Genomic DNA, 24,484 nt, shown 5'->3' with positions numbered 1-24,484 from the left:
ACAATACATGAAATATAACTATTCTTAATCTAATTTCAGTCACTTATATTAATCATAGTTATAACACTAAATGTAAGTATCACCAAATAGTTTTCAATTAAATTGTGTTAAACTAATAAGTATTTTTATTCTGCCTTAACCTTTAATTTATTTTACTAAATATGTGCCAGTTAATTATAGATATACTTATCCTAACCTGACCTTAAATAAAATTATAATGTATATTATTTGCAAATATGTATGTGCTTTGTTAACCCAAATGCTAATGAAGTTTACCATAAAAGATATGTTTCCTCCTGACACATTTGAGAGCAGGTGAAAGTCAGTCATTGCAAACTGAAAAAGTGATAGCAAAGTAATGGTCAGTAAATGGCAGATGATGTACGAAAGGTCAAGTTAAGGTTGGAGATCTTGAATTAGGCTAATCAATATATTGTCAGGATGGTCTCTTCCGCTACCTCCTGTGGATTCTCCAGCTGTTGGTGTTTACGGTTGCTCTGTATGTCCTGCGGGATCAATACTGTACTCTCAGCTCTCCTTAGAGACATTAGACTTGACGACCATCAGGAAATATCTCAAGATACTCTGGATGGTTTCTCAAAGGGCTGCTCACTGTGGGCCCAATTCACAAAGGTACTTAAGACTCGCAAAGTTACGAGTGAATCTCTGCCCTGCAGTGCTCAATGCGGAGATTCCGCCCGAGTGCGATTCGGCCACGAGTGCGGAGACTCCGCACCTGTAACTTTACGAGTCATAAGTTCCTTCGAGAATCTACGTTGTATGCGATTCCGTTGATGATGTAACTAAAGTTCTTCATTTGTCGAAAGATCAACAGATAGTCCTGATCTTGTTATGTCTCAGATACCAAGCATTGATCTTATTCCTATATTCAGCTGTCTGTCTCTCAGTAAGCCCTAGGTAGTGGTGTATGAGTGATGTGGCCACCGTGCCCAGGTATAGGATTTATCAGTGCCACTCGATCAAGATGAGTTAATAGAGATTTTCCAGTGCAAGATTATCCGGAAACGAAGGGTCCCGAAGAATGTCTTTAGATCACACGTGATTGCATGTTCAGTGGGAGCTCGAAACTGCCTGCAGCCTCAAAAGCCCACAATAAAACTGGCCAGGTGCCTACAAGCTGTACGGACATCATCACACTTGAGGTCCTCATAAAATAAGAACTAACACAAATATGGTTGTAATAATGACTGTTTTTACAGACGTAGTCCTTCATTATTAGGCCTTCAGTAATCCAGATTCGATGGGAAGCCGGAGTTTACTCTTGAAATGGTGTTACAAAAAATGTGAACTCATTTTGACAGTAAAACCAGGTACAATAACTCTGTAAATATTAGAAAATTATGTAAATCATGAAAGTGGCGCAAAAACACACACCAATTTCTTTGGTAATACCCCAATAACACTGAACATCTAAATTAACTGTATGCTGCAGAATTGATCATTCCAGATGCATCAGAATTACGAGAACCTTCTTTTAAGTGCCTTAGACTCTGTTTTTGTCATAAACCAAGTGAAACTGAACAGCAAAGTGGCTTCCATATGGACGGGATCCACTGAAACTTTGAAATGTGGCCTTCTAACACCCCAAAAAAATATCGTCAAGGAGGTTTTCTTCCAAGATTACATTCAGCTTGGCCTCTCTTAGGCATCAAGTGTCCTTGCCCCCCCCAATGAACAGTTTGATTCTTTTCTTAAACAAGTAGATTTGACAATACATTTTGGGGCCATGGGGCCATGTCTTTAAGGATTATCTTAGATCCGAAAACCCTTTCTCTATGAGGAAGGGATATCCTTTTTACTACATTATTGTACTGGAAATATAAATTGCAATTAGTCACCAGCTCCCTTGAGCTCCAAAACACACAGTTCAAAACAGTTGGAGCGTTCATTTTGTATTCTCTCTTTCCCTTTCAGAGTTTCTAGTGACGGCTTCACCGAAAGGTTTGTACTCTCCTAGGTTCCAGGATAGGGCTTGACCAGCCCTACACATTGGATTCCTTGGGCAGGTGGAGACTGACGTCTTTCTGTGTGGGCCTGGAGGTCCAATCCATGCCCCATTCCTGGAGGCCCCCATTGGCCACAGCACTTTCGCTTTTGCCGTTCACGATTAAAGGATTGACCACATCCGGCTCCTTCACGCTGGTTAGCAGGAACATAGAAGCAGCACCTTCCTGTGGACAGGATGGAGAGAAAGATCGTGATTCAAAGGATGCATGGCCAGAGTTGACTAGTCCTGCAAATGCCTTCTGCCAGCACCTGCAGGTGTCATGCCTGCATGGACTGGGAGCGGTGGCCACTGGTGTAATGACAGTAGACATGCATGGCAAGCATGGGCTCAGGTCACAAATAAATGTGCACCCCTAAATTGAACTTAGCTCTCTTTGCTCCCTATTAATGCCTCGATCAATATTATTCTCCATTACCCTTTTCCCCCAGCTCCATGAGCCCACCTCCCACTGCAAGGTCTCCTTTGCCCCTGCCACCCCCTGAACCTATGGCTTACTGAATTGATGTTCTCCTCCGAGGCTTTGTTCTTCTTCGGAGATGGACCAGATGCTTCTGGCTTCTTGAGGTCCCACCACAGCAGCCCGGGAGCAATTTCATGCCTCTTGGTTGGACCTGGACACACAAAGACCATTCACATTAGGACACAATTATGAGTTCAGTGGCCTGCCTTATATTCCTGCCAGAGTGTGACATTTACCACTGTGGCATTCATTTTGAGCTTGGCAGTAACGGGACAGGTGTCAAACATTTGTCGTGAGACGACTGCCAACCTCGTCCATTCTGCCCTTCACACGGGGAATTGTAGTTTTCCCAACTGTTGGCACATCCTCTGTGGCGAGCAAGCGGTGGCGAACATGGCCTCAGGCCGCCAGCCCTACTGATGGCAGGTTCCCAAATCCCAAAATGTCTTCCATGCACTAAGAGAAAACTCCCAAGCAAGTGAGGGTGCTGATTTTTTCTTCTTCAAAGAAAACCTCTTGTTTTGAGGGTGCTTCTTTGAAAAATAAAACCAGAGTTTCTCACTCAATCACTAGATGTGTCAGGAGGCCACTGATGGGGCGGCAGAGGTGATCCAGCCTTGTAGGCCAGTTCATTTGGTTCTAACTACACCAGGCTTCTAGCTTCTTGGTACATGAATGGTTAACACTCTTGACTCCCAAGTGGGATAAATAAGCACAAATAATCTCTCCATAAGGCCTGAGCTTCCTCTATATAGGTGTCTCACCCCTTGCATTAACGTCTAATGTTACCCACACCTGTATTTGTGAAGATATGGAAGCATTTTTATCATGTAGGTGTGTGCGGCAAAACACTGCCTCAAAATGTTATTTGAAAATATTGAATACAAAATTGCAGGTTTGCACAATTCCTCTAGATGGCAGTGAATTGCAGAAAATCTGTCCTCTCATTTCCCAAACATTGGCAAATCCAGTAGGTCTGGCGTTGACTTCCAGCCATTTTGGCTTGGTCAATGCATATTTTGTTTTGGCATGGTTTTTGTAAAATTTTATTGTTGAGGGTGCTGCTGGACCCTCAATAATGTAAAAATAAAAAATGGCTAAAAGCAAAAATATTTTTTGGTCTCAAAAAGCCCAGAATGCCAAAGTAGACTTTGGCACTGAATGGCTGAAGTGAGCTGACCCATTGCACTATGCCATATGCTGTAGTGGGCAGAAGAACGATGGGGCATATCAGCAAGCAGGCGATAAAAAATTATTGCCGCTTTGCGTCCGTTTTCGGACGAAAAGCGGCGATAATTTTATCGCCTTATCAGCAAGGTCACGCTATTGCGTGAAACCTTGCCTTATAGCCATTTCCCTTAACGCCCTGAGATGCAAAGTTGGCGTTCCTCCCCGGGATAATGGGAGAAATGTCGCTAAGCGACATTTCTTCTATTATCAAGCCTCACGCAAAGCAGCATAGCAACAAGAAAAGTAGCGATAACCTCTGTTATCGCTACTTTCCTTACGCCTGCTTTGAAACTGACTTAGCCATGATATCCTATGGAAGGTGGATATCATGGCTAAGTATGTGAGGCCCTATCAGCAAGCTATCGCCAAAAGTTGTGTGATTATCGCTGGATTTCCAGCGATAATCGCACATTTGGCAGCTTGCGCTCTGAATTTTATCGCTTTGGAGATAAACGTTGCTAATAGCACGTTATCTCCGCGATAAAATTCAGAGTATCGCCAGGCCTTGCTGATATGCCCCTATGTGAATGATTTAAAAACTGACCAGTAGTTGTAGGGGCGGCCTGAAAACGCCTGTAAATATAGTATTTATATTTAATTTTAGTAAAATCAAAATGTCGTGGCTCACACCATATATACAAACAACCCGCAGGTTAGGCTCAAGGTTTTGCAGAATTTGCATACTTATGATATAGAGAGAGAATATGCTAGTCTGGTTAATTCATGGTAAGCAGTTAGAAATGTAGAATTGTTGCTTTTGTAATAATTCCCATCCTCTAGTCTTACTTTGTAGAGAATTTTTTCACTTTTTCTATGTTCACAGCTCATCTGAGGGTTTTACCTGTTAAGTAGCTGACCAGTACTCCGACAATGATAGTGGTTATTGTTCCGACCGCTCCATAGTACAGGTATGACAAGGCGTAAAAGTCATCTGCAATGGCTGGCCTGAAAAAGAAGCGGCATCTTCAAGTTCAGGAAGTGACATCACAAAACTGTAACATTATAGGAATTGTGTAAAAGGCCAGCGATGGACAAAGGCTGTCTTCTTTACAAGATTGCTGCCTGGATTTTCGCTCCCTAGATAAACACTCGTTGCAGTAATTGCTAAGAGTAAAAATTCAGGCGGCCATCTTGGATTGGGGACAGAAGTTTACCATTATTCCAAAAAGGAAATTAAGTGGTTACAAAGAGTACATCTGGGAATGAACATCAAAAATACCCCCAAACAAATTTGATGCTTTGTACTGGATTTTTTGCTTGTGATTTGATACCTTTTTCTTGATAATAAGCTCATGTGTGTAGAAATAATAAGTGTGTTTAATTTTAAGCTGAAAGCAGGACATGCAACCAAATCTGCTGTAGTATATGGTTGGTTCTCTGGCAAACTATAAATAAACAATGATTAAATGGCACAGAAATGCAGATTTGTTAATAAAGGAAAAGTGCATAATATGAACTAAGCCGCATTTTACACCTAAGTTTGGTTACATAGTGTCCTAAAATACTGCAGCAGCGGTTTTGCGCATGAGCCGTAGATATTCAGGTATACCCCTCTCTCTCCAACAGTTGCACAAATGTGAGCAATAAGAAGGGATGCCGATTTCTGACTGGCTTTAAATTATCTTCTTATCAAAGGTAAGCTGCCTGCATCAGAACTTTTATTCATATATTTATGCATATTATCTATGTCCCACATAATATTATAATACATTAGAAAAAAGGGTAGCGATTTTACGATTTCATTTTTTAAAACCGATAAACCTACCCATTGCAGTTTTGATAGTATAGCCTTGACATGCTCAGTTCCAGCAGGTCTCTCTTTTTTTGGTGAAAAACATCATCTTAGGATAATAAATGGCGCCATAAAGTACTGTTTCTGCAACAGCTAGATCACTACTGTCTAAAAGCTGCACAAAATTGGCCACAAGTACGTCGAATGCATGTAAATAAAGGCTGAACATAGAAAAATTGCTTTCCAGAATAAAGTAAAAAAAAAAACTGCGAGGCACTTTGGAAATTAAAGAGATCTGCAGACCACCAGGTACGCGGCGCGCGACCCTCATTTAGGGGCATATTTACAAGCTGGCGATAATAAATTATCACCGCTTTTGCGGCCGTTTTCTGCCGAAAAGCGGCGATAATTTTATCGCCAAATTAGCAAGGCCACGCTAACACGTGAAACCTTGCTTTAGCTTCGGGATTCCCAACGCCCAGCTTTGTATCTCTAATGAGATGCAAAGTGGGTGTTCCTGACCTAACATGACAGGAGAAATGTCGCTAAGCAACATTTCTCCTATCATCAAGCCCCACGCTATGAAACATAGCGTCAGGAAAAGTAGCGATAACCCCTGCTATCGCTACTTTCCTTATGCCTGCTTCAGGACTGACTTAGCCATGATATCCTATGGAAGGTGGATATCATGGCTAACATTGTGAGTCCCTATCAGCAAGCTAACGCCACACTACGTGAGATTATCGCTGGGTTTCCAGTGATAATCTCACGTTAGGCAGTTAGCACGAGGATTTTTATCACTGAGGAGATAAGCGTTGCTAATAGCACGATATCTCAGTGATAAAAATCCATGTTACCCGGCGATAATTATCCTCACGCTAAGAGCGCTGAGCGATAATTGTCGCCGGTTGTTGCTGATATGCCCCTTACTCCCTTCAATCGTGCGAATCCTCCTAGCTGGAAAAAATAGATTTCAAGAGTTAATAGGATTTTTACCCAATCTCCCACCCACAGTCGAAGGCGGTGAATAACTGAGGTACAGGACATGACATCACGCAGGCACTGAGGTTCACTCCTGTTACTCTTCTGTTTGCCCCTCCACGCCACACCCTCCTACTTGCTGATGAGGGGCTCGAAGAAAGACCCGAATCTACAGAGAGGAACATTACCCCCGAGGCTTGATTACTTCCTGCTGCTGCCTTCAGGCCCCCAGGGCGGGGTCGCGGGTACCAAACTGCAAGCCAGGCAGTGACCACTGCCTCCGACTTCCCATACTTGCTGACTGAGACATCAGTTATTTCATAGTCGGGGATGTGATCACACTCGTGAGAGTTTGACAATTAACTAAACTAGTCGTGAGTGAAACTTCCATCACGCTGGTGCAATCTCGAAATACTTTGCTGTTAAACTTGCGGTTCGAAGTTGAGCTTTTACGGCGTAATTGAGTACCATCGAACTAGTATATAATGTAAGGCCTTCCTTAGGACACGAATTGACCAATGAAGGGAGAGCACAGAATTCCCTGGAAATTGATTCGGAACAGTTCCGTTCCTACACTCCTAACAGAGGCCTTTGCAGGAAATGCACACTTACATTTACTTTTCAATATGAACAGTTGCAAGTGACCAGTGACCGTTTGAGTGTATGTATGTATGTGGTATGTCTACAGTGTGAGCTGAGCCAACCGACAGCGCTATGCGGGGCCCAAGTCAAGCATGAAGCTAACCGGTGATGGCAGCGGGAGCTGTTTTGTGGCTGTCAATGGACTGCATGTACTGTTCTTTAACAGGCGCATCTTCAATCCTTTCCTGCATTGGAACAACCTTGGGATGGGCCTGATGGATTCGGGGTGTTGCTCCTGATCCTTGCTGCATAGACGAAAAAGCCCTGCTCTATTGTTTTTCGTTTTTTGCACTTCTTAGTCTGCAGTCTGATGGCGTCCTTGCTGCAGGTGTGCTGCAAACCACTGGAGGTGGTGAGCTTGTCTGCACGATAAGTGGGTGTGCTGGCCGTGATGACTTGGTAAATGATGCGGCTGGATTGAAGATGGTACTAATCGGCAAGGGAAGCCAATGGAGTTCCATCAGGGTGGGGTGATATGATCATATTTCTGCAGAGCCTGGATGACACGTGAGGGGCGTGTTGGATTCTCTTAAGGGCTGCTAGCGGGAGCCTGGGAGGCCAAGAAGCGAGCCATGACCACCACCCAGATGCAAGAGTACAGGGGCTTGAACCGCAGTTCTGATGTCCCTTTCTGGCAGAAACAGTGTTGTGCTCTGTACATGAAGACACTGGTAGCCATGTTGTAAGTTTCTAAGTCTTCTTTATTGGTTTCAGTTCCAAACAATAACAGTCTTAGTTCAGCCATGTACCAGCTCCTACATCTCCTACACCAGCCCCACCAGGAGCAGCCTGCCTAGCTGCTCAGCCCATCTCCAACTGTCATCCACACATCCACTCAGGCACCCAGGCCTTCCACGCATCACAGTCACACCAACATCCCGTCACCATCTGTCACTCTGGCTGAGCAGCTAGGAAGACCTAGGCTGATTACAGTTAAATGTAATACTCAGGATATAACATTATCCCTTTCCTTTTGAAACGAAAACAAAGATTACAATACTAAAGCAGAGAACTATACACAAGAGAAGCAGTAATGTTCGTAACTCAAGGATGCAACTAAAAGTAAAACATCACAAAAGAGAGAACAATGCAAATAAAGAAAAGATGGGCAAAATACGACATATAAAAACATGCATCAAAATCGCCCATCCTCTCTCATGAAGATTAAGTCATAGCAAAGCGTGAAATAAATGATCAAATCACAAACAATGTTAAGACGTAGAGAAACAGACTAACACTGCGGACTTTTGGGAAGGAATAAAAATTGTCAAGCAATTTAAATTGCAAACTAGCAATAACCCCATCCTTCCCCATGAACATTTGAAAATAAAGTAGTGAAGGGTGCACACACCCCACGACAAACACCCGAGGCCAGAAGCAGACAACAAGGGTGAACCAACACTACAGATACACGTGTACCACAATATGGACCACATAGAGAGTACACACAGTGAGGTGCAGTGCAACTTACACACAACCACATCTGAAGCGCGGGGCGACTTACACAGGACAACACGTGATGCGCAGGGCAACTTACACACAACTGAAGCGCAGGGCGACTTGCACAGGACAACACGTGAGGCGCAGGGCGACTTACACACAACAACATCTGAAGCGCAGGGCGACTTACACAGGACAACATGTGAGGCGCAGGGCGACTTACACACAACAACATCTGAAGCGCAGGGCGACTTACACAGGACAACACGTGAAGCGCAGGGCGACTTACACACATACAAACAGACAAGACGTGCAGCGCAAGACGACTTACCAACACAACACAAAGAAGTGGGAAACCACCCACCAAGACCAGAACCACCCTCAAGTGGAAATAACATGTGATGTCCACCCACCAGACTAGGACGTCCCAACCAATTAAAAGGCGTAAAACTGTGGCATCACTACATATCAAACTTTGAACATGTTAATACAATTCCAACAAGTGTAAAACACAAGTGACCTGCGCCCCACACGGGTGAGCGGCTCCTCACCCGAGTTGTAGAATACTGTGCACACTCAGATGTAGTGCACACATTGTGTTGCTTCTTGTAAATTGCCACATTGGAATAATCAAAATACAAAGTTTCTGAAGCTGTAAACCCCAAAGCAGTAGCGTGTAAAAGTCACAGGGCACAGGAAGTGCTATTGGTTGGAAAATGAAAACATTGAAGTCATAAGGCTCCGGAGTGAAACATGGTTAACACAGTTGGTCATTAAACGAAACAAACATAAACCCGACATACATGAAGTTGGTGTTCCGCATTCCAGTGTGTGAAACGGAGCTTGCAACCAAAGATGATACCTTTGTGGAAGACACTTCAACTTGTACTGCCGAACCGCAAACTCAATTTTCCTCACTTGTGATGCACAAACAAACCCCACGTTGTCCCCCCGTACTTCATGTAGAAGAAAACTTTATTTGTGTGGCCGGAAACAATGTGGCTGGTATCACGACATCCATCAGAATGTGCCATCCCCAAGATGGCGGCACGTATGCGACGTAGTGCTGGATGGCTCACTGCACGTTGGTGGTCCCAAACATACCGCTGCAGCACCATGCTACGTAGAAGAGAACGACGAGGAGATGACACAGCACAGCATGCTGTGGAAATTCCGAGAGACTCCGTTTGATGCAGGTAAGCTTGCGCGCGCTGAAAATGACACGCACATCTTGTTCAAACTGCAAATCAGCGGTTAAACAGACCCATGCCACAGATTGCAGAGTCACTGGTACGAAAGTTAACTAATGGATGCCACGCAGACCTGCATCAATTCAAATCCACGAGTGAAATTAGACACAGTTGAAACATAACTGAGACGTAGAGCCCCCGGTTTCCAAATGTCTTCAAAGCCATATTTGCAAACCGCCATGAGACGGTTTAACAGCGCAATCAAGTCTCAGCTGAGGAGAAAATCCCTGTAGGCAGCATAAAAGATTTTACGTGACATTTCTTTTGCAGATAAAAAAAATAGACAGATGTGCCATGAAAGTGTTGCAAGCTAGCGTGAGGAGTACTATTTCATACAAGTTTGTGGCAGAAAATATTGATCCTCTGACATTCCACGTATCTCCCAAGCACCAAGACCATTTTGCCTCAGACAACACCTTGACGCAGCATAGCAGCAAACAAGCAGCTAATACTAGTTTTTGCTATCTTGAGGGTGAAGACAAATTAAAGTAGTAATATCATGTGGATGAAGACAAATTGTAGAAAACATATCCAGGAAAATGTGGCTTTGTATGATAACTTCCAGGCACAATATATCCACATTGATAACAGACCATGGGGCATATCAGCAACAACCGGCGATAATTATCGCTAAGCGCACTTATTATTGCTATTAGCAACACTTATCTCAAAAGCGATAAAAATCCTAGTGCTAACTGCCAAACCCAGCGTTAATCTCACGAAGTTTGGCGTTAGCTTGATGATAGGACCTCTCATACTTAGCCATGATATCCACCCTCCATAGGATATTATGGCTAAGTCAGTCCTGAAGCAGGTGTAAGGAAAGTAGCGATAACAGGGGTTATTGCTACTTTTCTTGCCGCTATGCTTCATAGCGTGGGGCTTGATGATAGGAGAAATGTCGCTTCTCCAGTCATGTCAGGTCAGGAATGCCCACTTTGCATCTCATTAGAGATGCAAAGCTGGGCGTTACGAATATGGGCGCTAATGCAAGGTTTCACGCGATAGCGTGACCTTGCTAATTAGGCGATAAAATTATCGCCGCTTTTCGCCCGAAAACTGACGCAAAAGCGGCGATAATTTTATATCGCCTCGTTGCTGATATGCCCCTACACTTGTACTTTCTATGTGCCATAAAAGCACCAATCTTAGCAGAACCAAACCGCTCCTGTGTGGCACCTGTGAATGAGTTTCACTGAGTTAGTCCATAACTCACATCTTGAACAGCCATAACTCCTTTACGCTGTAGATACATCCATACGGCAGATATTAAAGGAAGTGGTAGGGTGAAACTTACATCAGGCATACCCTAACATACAGACCATACCTGTGGTCAAGTCCATGGAGCAAGATCAAGCAGAACACACTCAATGGTTGGGGCCGTCCGATGACATGGACACTGGTGGGGCTGGCTTGCCTTGACTTTTACTTCATACAGCTTCATGTAGATGCTTTTTTTCCTTGTATTTACGCTGATAACTGGATTTCTTTAGTAGTCTCTTGGTTTCTGTTCTGTCCTTAAGCACACTTGGGTCCAGGTCCGCTCGTCGCCAAAAATTAAATGTGCTCTGTACATGAAGACACTGGTAGCCATGTTGTAAGTTTCTAAGTCTTCTTTATTGGTTCCAGTTCCAAACAATAACAGTCTTAGTTCAGCCATGTACCAGCTCCTACATCTCCTACACCAGCCCCACCAGGAGCAGCCTGCCTAGCTGCTCAGCCCATCTCCAACTGTCATCCACACATCCACTCAGGCACCCAGGCATTCCACGTATCACAGTCACACCAATATTCCGTCACCATCTGTCACTCTGGCTGAGCAGCTAGGAAGACCTAGGCTGATTACAATTAAATGTAATACTCAGGATATAACAAACAGTGTCTTTGATTTTTTTGGCAATGTGTTCCTTGAGTGTGAGGTTGGTGTGCACTGTGAAACGAAGTGACTTCGCATTCAATGATAGTTGAGTTTCCAAGCCGTCAAATTTCATCGCTTGGCTCAAACTCCAAGACTGAATGATTCTAGTGATTGTCTGAGTGCACTCAGCATCAGATGCTGCTCCACAGCTTTACGGGATAGCATGTGACTCATAGGCTAGAGAAACGTATTGTTTGTTGGCCAACCTGTGTGTTGCAATCATTTATCTGCTAGCAAGCTATAGGATACATGAGGCCGACTAAGTCTGTTAAGTAATATCAGATACGTTTTTAAAGCTTTTGCTATGACATGCCCCTTTTTTGATGTTTTCTTTGCCAAGGAGAAAGCTCTGCAAATGAAGTTGTAAAATGCACATTGTGGTGAAATGTCAGACATGTGACAAAAAATTGGCACTTTGAATTGAGGCACTCATTGTCAGGTGCGCCGCACTCTGAGCGCGGCGAGAGCTTCTGTTAACGCGCTGTTAGGGTGATGTGCGGGACGCAGCAGTCTCGTGTCAGGACCTACCTTATGGCTGGGTGTTTGGGCAAGCGAGTGCAGGCTGAGAGGGGGAGAGGGGTGTCACACAATCGGTTCAGACTGCACCCTTTCAGGCAGGTTTCTTCGACGTTCTGGGCAGCTGCCGCCATCTTGGACTATTAAACAACCCAATCCAAGATAGTTCCTCGTCTATTCTTTCCTATGGTAAAAACTCCCAATCCAAGATGGCGGCTGGTTTTTTCCTGTGACTTGCTTCCTGTTCCTGGTCAATTAACAGTATATAAGGATGCTAGACCATGCCAGGACAGCATCACAAACCTCCTCGTTCTGTGAACATGCTCCTAGTTAGTTCATTGTGTTCTTACTAGTATTCCTACATTTTTTGTCCTTTATTCCAGGTTGACCCTCTCTGTTGCCTCCAGCCCTTCTGGGATTTCTACTGGAAGGTTTTTGTGTCTTTGGCTTTTCCTCCTCCAGAAATGGTTCCTTTTCAGGGGCATGGGGCATCCGCTAGCTTGGTATCTTTTCCTGTTGGCAGGGTGGCTTCGAAAATGGATTGCCGTTTCTTCAACGTCAAGGACTCCAGGTCTCGAAGTCAACCACCATGACCGGCGATTGACGCTCATAGTATTTGTATGCACTCCCAGATGGGAAACTGAGGTCTGTAGAAAACACTGATAGTACATTACTTATTCAACCAAATCACCCTCTTAGGTAGCCCATTGAACATATAACAAAAAGGGCCCTTCCAATTTACTCTGCAGCATAGTAAAACTGTTAGCAATACTTTGCACGCCTCAGGGTGCTGAGGTTGGACAGGTTTAAAACAAAATTGGTGGGGAATATAATATAAAAATCGAGTTTGTGATGGAGTTAGCAGGAGAAGTCTCTGGCAAAATAAGGTTTTATGGGAAATGCTTCTGCAACGTCAACAACGTTTTCCAACTTCATGAATTGCAGAGTTTGTCAACTTTGCAAGCAAACTTTATAGTTTGCTTATCCCTTGCAAGATCGCCTTAGTATATGCTGTGTCTGGCAGTGAGGCGGGCCCTCTAGACTAATTTACTTCTTATGTGGCTTTTAGTGACTTAGTCACAAAGAAATTTCCTACCAAATATTGGTTTCAGAAACATAGAATGGCCATTCCAAGGGTATTTCCGAAATGATTAGCTAGCTTTCTATGTAATCATAGCACAAAATACATTTGAAAATCAGATTTTACAACTGGGATTTTCAGATGTGTCCACAGGAGAGCACTGACACAATATATCTATGTGCTACCAAGCCAGTCTCAACCCCACATAGCTCTGATCACTACATCTCAAGAAGGTTACAGACTAGAGGTTTCTAGCGCTAATCCTGAAGATCTAAGTCAATGCCAGAATGTCATTGTATCCAGATAAAGTGAGTTAACAACCATTTAAACTAAATGCAAATTATTTAAAAGTATTAGTTCTCTCCAGTGTACTTTATTTATAAATCCTTTAATTAGGAATTTTTTGTTATTCACATATTACTTTAAAAAAAACTGGGAAACAGAACTTATCCACCAAACGTTTGGATCAGTCTGTAAATTCAACACTGGATATACTAATAAAGAGAACCCACTCTACAGTTACACGTTATTTTCCCCATCAGAAGAAGACATTCTTAAGGACACTGCAGGACTCAGCCATGTTCATGTCTATGAACCTACCACAGCAATTTTCTCTTTTATTATCGAGGTCTCTTAGAAATCATAATTCCTTTTAGTTGCAGTAAGTGATTTTTATGACGGCTATATCTTATCCAAGACATATATCGTTTTTATCACTTTCCCTAGAGATATGCAATGCTTTCTAACGCAATTCATTACATTTCCTTCTTTGGAGTGGTGCCAGAACAAATACACTTGAGATTGTTTTGCCAGTTCGGTATCTTCCCTTTGACTCTGTTCACCAGGTGGCCAAGGTTTCTCCAAAGATAGTGTTCTGTCCTGGTTCGTCTTGATGATATTGTCTGGTCGGAGAGGTTGTGTTCCAATATAATCGGTCCTCATGAGGCATATCTCAGACACTGAAGGCGCTCCCCTTTCAGGCATTTCCTCGGGGTATGATGCATTACACTCAATCTGAGGCACGTTGACTCAATAAAAAATAAAGGTCATGTGAATATCGCACACATAAACACTGCTTCCTTGTATGTCCTTTACGAGATATTTACCAAGGTTTGTAGGAATCAGATTAGATCTAGAATTTGTTCTCAAGGGAACACTCTGGCCCAAAGTATACTTATGCACCATTTGCTGCAAGATGTATCTGGCCGGGGGACCCTTCCCCCACTATCCTAAGTGCAAGCCAGCCGCTGCGCTTGTACCATTGCATATTCTGCTTTGATGACGATGTTCCTACTTCTGAGATAGTTAGTACAGTACTGTATACTTTGATGTTTAACACTCACTCAATAAAAAGGAGATTTAAAAAGGGAACAGTCTGTGTCGACTGACAGGAGTATCTGGGGGCATCGAAACCAGTTATGTCCTGGTGAGCATTTGTACCACTCTTTGCCCATATCCCTACCAGACTAACCAAGCACAAATCTAGAGGCGAGAGGAAGGCACTCTATCTTCACCTTGATTTGTAATATATTGGTTTTACCAGACACAGACAGACATGAGGCAACGAGTTATATTGGTTTACATTTGTTTGCAAACTGACTGCTTCATTTACTGTTCAAACAGGTGCAAGACACGCAGCAGGACTGCAAGCTTGACTCAAAGAAAAAGCAAACGCAGTACAGGCAGCAGCACTGCAAGCTTGACTCAAACAGAAAGCAAGCGCAATATAGGCTGTAGCACTGCAAGCTTCCCTCACACACAGGACAATTGAATCACAGTAGTTCAAGCTTCCCTCACACATGGGACGGGTGCATCACAGGCAGCAGCACTTCACTTCAAGCTTCACTCACACACAGAACAAGTGAATCACAGCAGTGCAAGCTTCCCTCACACATGGGACGGGTGCATCACAGGTGGCAGCACTTCAAGCTTCACTCACACATGGGACAGGTGCAATACAAGCAATGGCACTGCAACCTTCACTCAAACCAAAAACAAGTGCAGTGCCGGCTGCAGCAGGGCAAGCTTCGCTCACATACAGGACAGATGCATCACTGGCAGCAGCACTGCAAGCTTCACTCAAACAGAAAGTAGTAGCAGCAGAACTGCAAGCTTCACTCAAACAGAAAGCAGCAACAGCAGAACTGCAAACGTTTCTTAAATAAAAAGCAAGTGCAGTACAGGCAGGTGCAACCTTCCCTCGTTCACAGGACAGGTGAATCACAGGTTGCAGCGCAAGCTCCACCAACACACAGGAAGGTGGAACACAGGCAGTAGCATTGAAAGCTTAAATCACATACAGGACATGTGCATTACAGACACTAGTATTGCAAGTATCATTTATTAATTGGCCAGGTGCTGCACATGCAGCACAAGTGCAAGATTTCATCACACACAACCCATCAAAGCACATGCAGCAGCAGACCAATTATCGCACAAACAAAAATCAAGTATACCGCAGGCAGCAGAAAAGCAATCTTCATCTCCACAAAAAAACAAAAGACATGCACAGTTTGGACATCAGTGTGTGTTTGTGTATGTGCGTGCGCATGTGTTGTGTGTATGTTTTTATACCACACAGGGCACACTGTTCTCCTTCAGCCGATGGTGTTTGCAGAGTTTGGCTCTGTGTTGCTGCCCCTCTCCTCTGCAGGTGGTGATGCGCAGTAAACAAGAGGCTGCGCAAGCTCCCTCAGTAGCTCATCACGCCGGGAGGATGGCTGAGACAAGAGGCAGTGGCACTCCATCAGTAGCTCATCACGCCGGGAGGATGGCTGAGACAAGAGGCAGCACATGCTCCCTCAGTAGCTCATCATGCCGGGAGGATGGCTGAGACAAGAGGCAGCCGACACTCCCTCATTAGCTCATCGTGCCGGGAGGATGGCTAAAACAGGCAGCAAGCGATCCCTCAGTAGCTCATCGTGTCAGGAGGAAGGCTGAGACAAGAGGACGTGCACGCACCCTCAGCAGCTCATCGTTCCGGGAGGATGGCTGAGACAAGAGGCAGCATGCGCTCCCTCAGTAGCTCATCATGCCGGGAAGATGGCTGAGACAAGAGGCAGCGCGGGCTCCCTCAGTAGCTCATCGTGCCTGGAGGATGGCTGAGACAAGAGGCAGCGCACGCTCCCTTATTAGCGCATCGTGCCAGGCAGCGCATACGCCTTCAGTAACTGATCACACCAGGAGGATGGCTGAGAGAAGAGGCTGCGCACTCTCCGTCAGTAGCTCATCGTGCCTGGAGGATGGCTAAGACAGGCAGCACGCGATCCCTCAGTAGTTCTTCGTGTCAGGAGGAAGGCTGAGACAAGAGGCAGTTCACGCACCCTCAGTAGCTCATCGTGTCGGGAGGATGGCTGAGATAAGAGGCAGCGCGGGCTCCCTCAGTAACGCATCGCACCAGAAGGATGGCTGAGACAAGAGACAGCACGCGCTCCCTCAGTAGCTCATAATGCCGGGAGGATGGCTGAGACAAGAGGCAGCGCGGGCTCCCTCAGTAGCTCATCACGCCAGGAGGATGGCTGAGACAATAGGCAGCGCGCGCGCCCTCAGTAGCTCATCATGCCGGGAGGATGGCTGAGACAAGAGGCAGTGCATGCTCCCTCAGTAGCTCATCGTGCCTGGAGGATGGCTGAGACAAGATGCAGCGCGCTCCCTCAGTAGCTCATCATGCCGGGAGGATGGCTGAGACAAGAGGCAGCACGCGCTCCCTCAGTAGCTCATCATGCCGGGAGGATGGCTGAGACAAGAGGCAGTGCGCTCTCTCAGCAGCTCATCGTGCCGGGAGGATGGCTGAGACAAGAGGCAGCACGCGCTCCCTCATTAGCTCATCGTGCCAGGAGGATGGCTGAGACAAGAGGCAGCACGCGCTCCCTCATTAGCTCATCGTGCCAGGAGGATGGCTGAGACAAGAGGCAGCGCGGGCTCCCTCAGTAGCTCATCATGCCAGGAGGATGGCTGAGACAATAGGCAGCGCGCGCTCCCTCAGTAGCTCATCATGCCAGGAGGATGGCTGAGACAAGAGGCAGCGCGTGCTCCCTCAGTAGCTCATCATGCTGGAAGATGGCTGAGACAAGAGACAGCGCGCTCCCTCAGTAGCTCATCGTGCCAGGAGGATGGCTGAAACAAGAGGCAGCACGTGCTCCCTCAGTAGCTCATCATGCCTGGAGGAGGGCTGAGACAAGAGGCAGCGCGCTTCCTCCGTTGCTCATCACACCAGGAGGATGGCTGAGACAAGAGGTAGCATGCGGTCCCTCAGTAGCTCATCGCGCCGGGAGGATGGCTGAGACAAGAGGCAGCGCACGCTCCGTCAGTAGCTCATCGTGCCAGGCAGCGCATGCGCCTTCAGTAGCTCATCACACCAGGAGGACGGCTGAGACAAGAGGCAGCACACGCACCCTCAGCAGCTCATCATGCCAGGAGGATGGCTGGGACAAGAGGCAATGCGCGCTCCCTCAGCAGCTCATCGTGCCGGGAGGATGGCTGAGACAAGAGGCAGCCCACACTCCCTCATTAGCTCATCGTGCCGGGAGGATGGCTAAAACAGGCAGCAAGCAATCCCTCAGTAGCTCATCGTGTCAGGTGAAGGCTGAGACAAGAGGCAGTGCACGCACCCTCAGCAGCTCATCGTGCCGGGAGGATGGCTGAGACAAGAGGCAGCATGCGCTCCCTCAGTAGCTCATCATGCCGGGAAGATGGTTGAGACAAGAGGCAGCGCTGGCTCCCTCAGTAGCTCATCGTGCCTGGAGGATGGCTGAGACAAGAGGCAGCGCGCGCTCCCTTATTAGCGCATCGTGCCAGGCAGCGCATACGCCTTCAGTAACTGAGCACACCAGGAGGATGGCTGAGAGAAGAGGCTGCGCACTCTCCGTCAGTAGCTCATCGTGCCTGGAGGATGGCTAAGACAGGCAGCACGCGATCCCTCAGTAGTTCATCGTGTCAGGAGGAAGGCTGAGACAAGAGGCAGTTCACACACCCTCAGTAGCTCATCATGTCGGGAGGATGGCTGAGACAAGAGGCAGCGCGGGCTCCCTCAGTATCGCATCGCACCAGAAGGATGGCTAAGACAAGAGACAGCACGCGCTCCCTCAGTAGCTCATCATGCCGGGAGGATGGCTGAAACAAGAGGCAGCAAAGCTCCCTCAGTAGCTCATCACGCCAGGAGGATGGCTGAGACAATAGGCAGCGCGCGCTCCCTCAGTAGCTCATCATGCCGGGAGGATGGCTGAGACAAGAGGCAGTGCACGCTTTCTCAGTAGCTCATCGTGCTGGGAGGACGCCTGCGCGCTCCCTCAGCAGCTCATCGTGCCGGGAGGATGTCTGAGACAAGAGGCAGCGCGGGCTCCCTCAGTAGCTCATCGTGCTTGGAGGGTGGCTGAGACAAGAGGCAGCGCGCGCTTTCTCAGTAGCTCATCGTGCTGGGAGGACGCCTGAGACAAGAGGCAGCGCACGCACCCTAAGTAGCTAATTGTGCCGAGAGGACGGCTGAGAGAAGAGGCAGCGCGGGCCTCCTCAGTAGCTCATCGTGCCGGGAGGACGGCTGAGACAAGAGGCAGCGCGCGCTCCCTCAGTAGCTCATCGCGCCAGGAGGATGGCCGAGACAAGAGACAGCACGCGCTCCCTCAGTAGCTCATCATGCCGGGAGGATGGCTGAGACAAGAGGCAGTGCATGCTCCCTCAGTAGCTCATCGCGCCAGGAGGATGGCTGCGACAAGAGGCAGCACGCTCCGTCAGTAGCTCATCGTGCTGGGAGGATAGCTGAGACAAGAGGCACGCGGTCCTTCAGTAGCTCATCATGCCGGGAGGATGGCTGAGACAAGAGGCAACGCACTCCCTCAGTAGCTCATCGCGCCGGGTGGATGGCTGAGACAAGAGGCAGCGCGCGCTCCCTCAGTAGCTCTTCGTGCCAGGCAGCGCATGCGCCTTCAGTAGCTCCTCGTGTCGGGAGGACGCCTGAGACAAGAGACAGCACGTGCTCCCTCAGTAGTTCATTATGCCCGGAGGATGGCTGAGACAAGAGGCAGCACGCGGTCCCTCAGTAGCTCATCATGCCGGGAGGATGGCTGAGACAAGAGGCAGCGCAGTCCCTCAGTAGCTCATCGTGCCAGGAGGATGGCTGAGACAAGAGGCAGCGCGCGCTCCCTCAGTAGCTCAGCGTGCCAGGCAGCGCATGCGCCTTCAGTAGCTCATCACACCAGGAGGATGGCTGAGACAAGAGGCAGCGCGCACTCCCTCAGCAGCTCATCGTGCCAGGCAGCGCATGCGTCTTCAGTAGCTCATCACACCAGGAGGATGGCTGAGACAAGAGGCAGCGCGCACTCCCTCAGCAGCTCATCGTGCCAGGCAGCGCATGCGCCTTCAGTAGCTCATCAAACCAGGAGGATGTCTGAGACAAGAGGCTGCGCGCCCTCCCTCAGTAGCTCGTCGTGCCAGGCGGCGCATGCGCCTTCAGTAGCTCATCACACCAGGAGGATTGCTGAGACAAGAGGCAGCGCGCACTCCCTCAGCAGCTCATCGTGCCGGGAGGATGGCTGAGACAGGAGGCAGCACGCGCTCCCTCAGTAGCTCATCGCCCCGGGAGGATGTCTGAGACAAGAGGCAGCACGCACTCCTTCAGTAGCTCATCGTGCCAGGAGGATGGCTGAGCGAGCTGAATGTTTCCCTTTGTCGGTGGATGTCGTTGGTTAGACTCCTGGTGAAGCAGATGGAGCCGTCCATCGTGGTGAAACGAATACATGATTGACATGTGCAGATGCCTCTGAGACCAGAGCCAGGCGCCCTGTGGCTGTGGAGAGGGTGCAGGGCATGCAGATGGCAAGGAGGTGAAGCTTAAAAGAGCCCTGCTTCGGACTGTGTCCACATGCTAGCGTGCATGCAGACTGTTCAAAGAGTACCATACATTGTGTAACAGTGACATTTCTTACATATAACACTTACAAGTGGCAGAAGTGCAGTATTTGGGACTACATAAACACAAGTTACTACTGCTGTTAATCTGTAAATGCACTTAAGACAACTGTGTGACACAGGAGTAAAGTGCAGTTATTTTCCACACACATTTTCCACTCTTACCTTTCCAGCGACACTGTGTAGTTTTTTGGGGTCAAAGGGCCCCAAGTGATGCTGCCGTTGGTGGTATTACGCTGTGGGCAGAAGCTGGCGTGGGTGGGCAGCACCCCCATGATCTCGTTTGAGGGCGGGTAGATTGACCCCCCTATAGCCACCCATAGGGTGAGCGCAAGGCCCACCATGAGACCAGTGAAGACGCCCTGTGCATGGAAGGAGAGAGGACAGAATGAGACAAGAATGCTTATACATCAGTAAGATGCCTCCCTGTTACCATGGTGACTACGGCAGCATGGAAGGAGAGAGGACAGAATGAGACAAGGATGCTGATACATCAGTAAGATGCCTCCCTGTTACCATGGTGACTACGGCAGCATGGAAGGAGAGAGGACAGAATGAGACAAGGATGCTGATACATCAGTGAGATGCCTCCCTGCTACCATGGGGACTACGGCAGCTCCTTCTCCTCCTTTCCCCCTTTGTCACTGTTTGTCCATCTATCTCTTCCTTTTACTTTCCCCTTTTGTGTTTTTCTCTCCTTTGTTCAATCAAGGTCAAAGCCTGATGAAGACAAATAATTCCAGGTCCCCAAAAATGAGTACTGGGGGCTCCACCTGCAACTTCTAGCTCAGTTTAATCACTGAATGTATCATCAAATCTGAGCCAGATTTTTCTGGAAGCAAGCAGTGGTGTCAAAATATGATTTTTTTCATCCATATGCTTGGACTCTCGCAGCCAGTGAAATTGTGTGGGATGCTCTTGCACACAAAAAGGCACTTTAAAAAAAAAAAAAAAGAAGGTCAAGCGGTGAATGTTGCGAGGGCACCTTATGTGACCGTGGCACACATCCCGTCTCACAGCCCCTGCAAGACTTTTCCTATCCAGACCTAGTCTACCACCATCACAAATTATGCAAACACCATATTTGCCATATAAACAGAAATTGTGAGAAATGTGGAGAACCTAGTACTTGTGATTTCCCCAAGAATATGGATTCATAATAAATCAAATAGATGTGCCCAGCCCCTGGGAGGGCTCTGTGAGCTCAGGGACCTTGGGCAGTTTATCAGTGAAATGAGACTTTTGAACCTGCAGAGAAATCTGCCGCCCTTTGCTTACTTTTTGAAATGTCAGTGAAGGCGGGCAAACTTTGCCCACTTTGCACTTGTCTTTGCATGCAAGTGGCCCCTTAATACTCAATGTGATTTTTAGGTGGCAGTGTACTGGTGGATGTGCACTCTGACCCTATGCACAGCCCCACAGAGCAGAAGTGAGTGGCCATCACTTTCAGTCTTTCGCAATGGGTTTGAAGGCTTCGGATGTGCTTGAACTACTAGGGACCGATTCACAGGGCCATATGCACATGTCCGTTCGACACATGTACCAATGGCGTTAATCTCGAGTGCATTGAATTCACAAACAGTGAACTTGCACTTTTAAATGGATTTGCCCATGCATAATATTGTGCAACAATGGTGTAATATTATGCCTCTCTGTATCCCGCTCTGGGGCTGGGGAGAAGGCCTTCCCAAGGCCTGGATGCTCGGGAATGTTTGGGAACACTCACCAACTCAAGGGTTTGTGGATGCTCACAAACTTCTTTCCTGATCCATTTCCACCACATAAATTGTGAAAGATGTTTTCCAGTCAAAGGCAGGAGTAAGTTCCTTTCCAGGGTACTATGGGCAAAGGGTGCCTCCCAAACTGGCGAAGATGCGAAGGATGGGTTTTTTCACAGGGAAATATTTTTTGCCCATGAAGAAAAAAAAGAAAAAACGCGCAATAGGTTTCTGAATTACTGATATGTGTACATATGTAAATCTGTGCCATGTCAGGATGTAAAGAAATCTTGTCAGTTCGGCCTGTGCATCAGATCTTTCAGAAACAATTGAGTAGAGGAACGTTTTCAGACATTGGTTATAAGAAGAATATTGTGTTGTGTGTCATCGAGGTGGTGTTTTGACACACACTTCTCTGGATTCTATTATTCAAACTGATTACCAAGGAAGGAGTTTCTAATGGGAGTCTGCGGCTAGAATATTGTAAACAAAATATTATCTGACAGAACTATTGTGTCCTAAACATTGTCTACAAAATTATCAGGGTACAAAAGGTATGCTATTCCTAATATCGAGACAAGGGAAAACTGGTTTTATGTGGTCATCAAGTGTAGGAGGATGAGGATTCCTCCTCTTGGAATATAGGGCCCTCTAACACCCGGCAAGGAGTCATGCTTCATCATATGGGCTGCTCCTCGTCAGATCGGAGCTGCAATACCTGACGGGCTCCCTATGAGGAACTCTTTGGCGGAGATTTTTTATTCCAAATGCCGTTTGGTGCCGTGGGGGTGAGGGACCTAATTAGTGTAGATGAAAGTGTGGAGGTGTATAACCTAAAATAAATTTTAAAACAGGTAAGGGAGTACCCGCGAAGACTATTTAAATAAATGGGTCTCCCACCCTGATTAAAAGAAACAAAGGCGCATGTCTGAGATTATGTCTCAGGTAGGGCGCTCTATTGTGCGGTCAAAATGTTTCTCGTCTGGTAGTTAAACAATCTGTTGGCGATTCGTCAGGACCTAATAAAATAAAATCAATCTACAAGTGGGTGGTTGTATGGTGTGATCTACCCTTTTAAACCAACCTAACACATGCTTTGTGTAGTACCTGATAGCATATGACCAACCTGGTAAAGGAATAAAAACAGTTATTAGAATCAGCTGTACCAGTTTAAACAAAACTCTTGTGTTCCCTGTGACAAGCTCACAGCACACAGTGGTGATGACTAAAAACATACGTAACGTGAGTGTCATGTGGGTGACTCTCACAAACATTTTATCGTGAGGATTACACAGGCGCATCTGGTGGAACACCACCATAGTTGCAGAAGGAATTGATGAACTCACCCTAGTTGGGTTTCTCTATCTACTTCATCGATACCCGGCAGGTATCTCACAAGGAATTTCCTTGTGTGCTGCGTGGGTTGTGGATTAAAAGAAACAAAAATTAGAGCATATCACATCAACTATGTGATTAAGATGTGTTAAGCAATGCAGGAGTCTTTCGAACTAGTAACGATGTTACTAGGGGTTGACAATAAAATACGGTGAGTAACGGGCTTCGCCGCTACCACGAACAGCCCGGGCATGAGTATTACTTTGCTTCAAAGTAACAGCACTAGTATTGGTGTAGGTGTAGCATATCTGGTCTATAAATAATCTAAAAACAAATTGTATGCGGCGGGTCTGTCAGAGCTGTGGGTGTCTAGCGTGATGTTGAGCAGACTAGTTATACAGCAGCTGAGGCTTCCCAATGTATGGGCAAATAATAAATTTATCTGATCAATATTACCTACAAGAGCACAGTGTATTGTGCCATAGTGTACTCACGTTTTGCAAAGTCCGCAAAAGGCCGGCCGACCTACCCTCTTATGCCGAGATCAGGAGGTGCCGGGACGTCCAGCAGGCTTGTTTAAATACTTTGAGTGACTCAAGTGGAATTGGCGGGAACCTTCCAGTTGATTCGCAGCCTGCACTAGACTGTTACAGCTTTTGCAGATATACATGGGGGCCATCTTGGAAGATGTTTAATCCTGGTAAAAAATGACCGCCATCTTAGAATGGTTTTTGAGTTTACCCGGTGGTATGGAGCAGTTAGTGTGATTCATTACGTGTTATATTCTCATGTGTGCGAAATATTTTAAAAACTTGGGCCGTGATATAATCGTAGACCCATATATGTATCAGTGGTGTGAATCATTCGGTTAGTGTGATTCATTGCGTGTTATATTATCGTGTATGCCACATATTTGAGAAACGTAGGCCTTGATATACTCCATATTTGTATCAGTGGTGTGAATCGCTCTATGGTTTGCGCTTCTGTATTACCTCATGTATGGTTAGGGGTAGTGCTAATACATACTTTGGGGTTAGTTTATTTGTACTGGCATGACAAAAGTTTTGTATTATTCGGTTTCCAAAAAAATGAGCTAGGAACAACAACCACGAGGCTCTACTTGAACCCAGAGAGAAAGAACAAACTGACACTCTCACATGTGTTACCACCTATACACCTGATTCCAACAAAATCAGGAATGCGATTAAAAAACACTGGGGCATATTAAGCACAGGGTCCTTGGAATTAG

General features: G+C 46.5%; 1 protein-coding gene across 1 annotated transcript in view; it reads right to left on the bottom strand.

The window, feature by feature from the left end:
• Window positions 1-2,003: 2,003 nt before the first annotated feature.
• The window catches only part of SLC5A5 (solute carrier family 5 member 5), a 66,942-nt gene continuing 44,461 nt past the window's right edge, over window positions 2,004-24,484 (bottom strand). The window contains exons 12-15 of the mRNA XM_085639642.1: window positions 20,348-20,544; window positions 4,561-4,664; window positions 2,525-2,640; window positions 2,004-2,192 (exon numbers count right to left, since the gene is read on the bottom strand). Coding sequence (XP_085495768.1) covers window positions 2,004-2,192; window positions 2,525-2,640; window positions 4,561-4,664; window positions 20,348-20,544 — 606 coding nt within the window. The remainder of the gene's footprint in view (window positions 2,193-2,524; window positions 2,641-4,560; window positions 4,665-20,347; window positions 20,545-24,484) is intronic.

Source organism: Triturus cristatus, chromosome 12 (genome assembly GCF_964204655.1).
Source record: "Triturus cristatus chromosome 12, aTriCri1.1, whole genome shotgun sequence".
Lineage (NCBI taxonomy): Eukaryota > Metazoa > Chordata > Amphibia > Caudata > Salamandridae > Triturus > Triturus cristatus.
The sequence above is the reverse complement of the archived record's forward strand: the minus strand, read 5'-3'. Positions and strand labels throughout refer to the sequence as shown.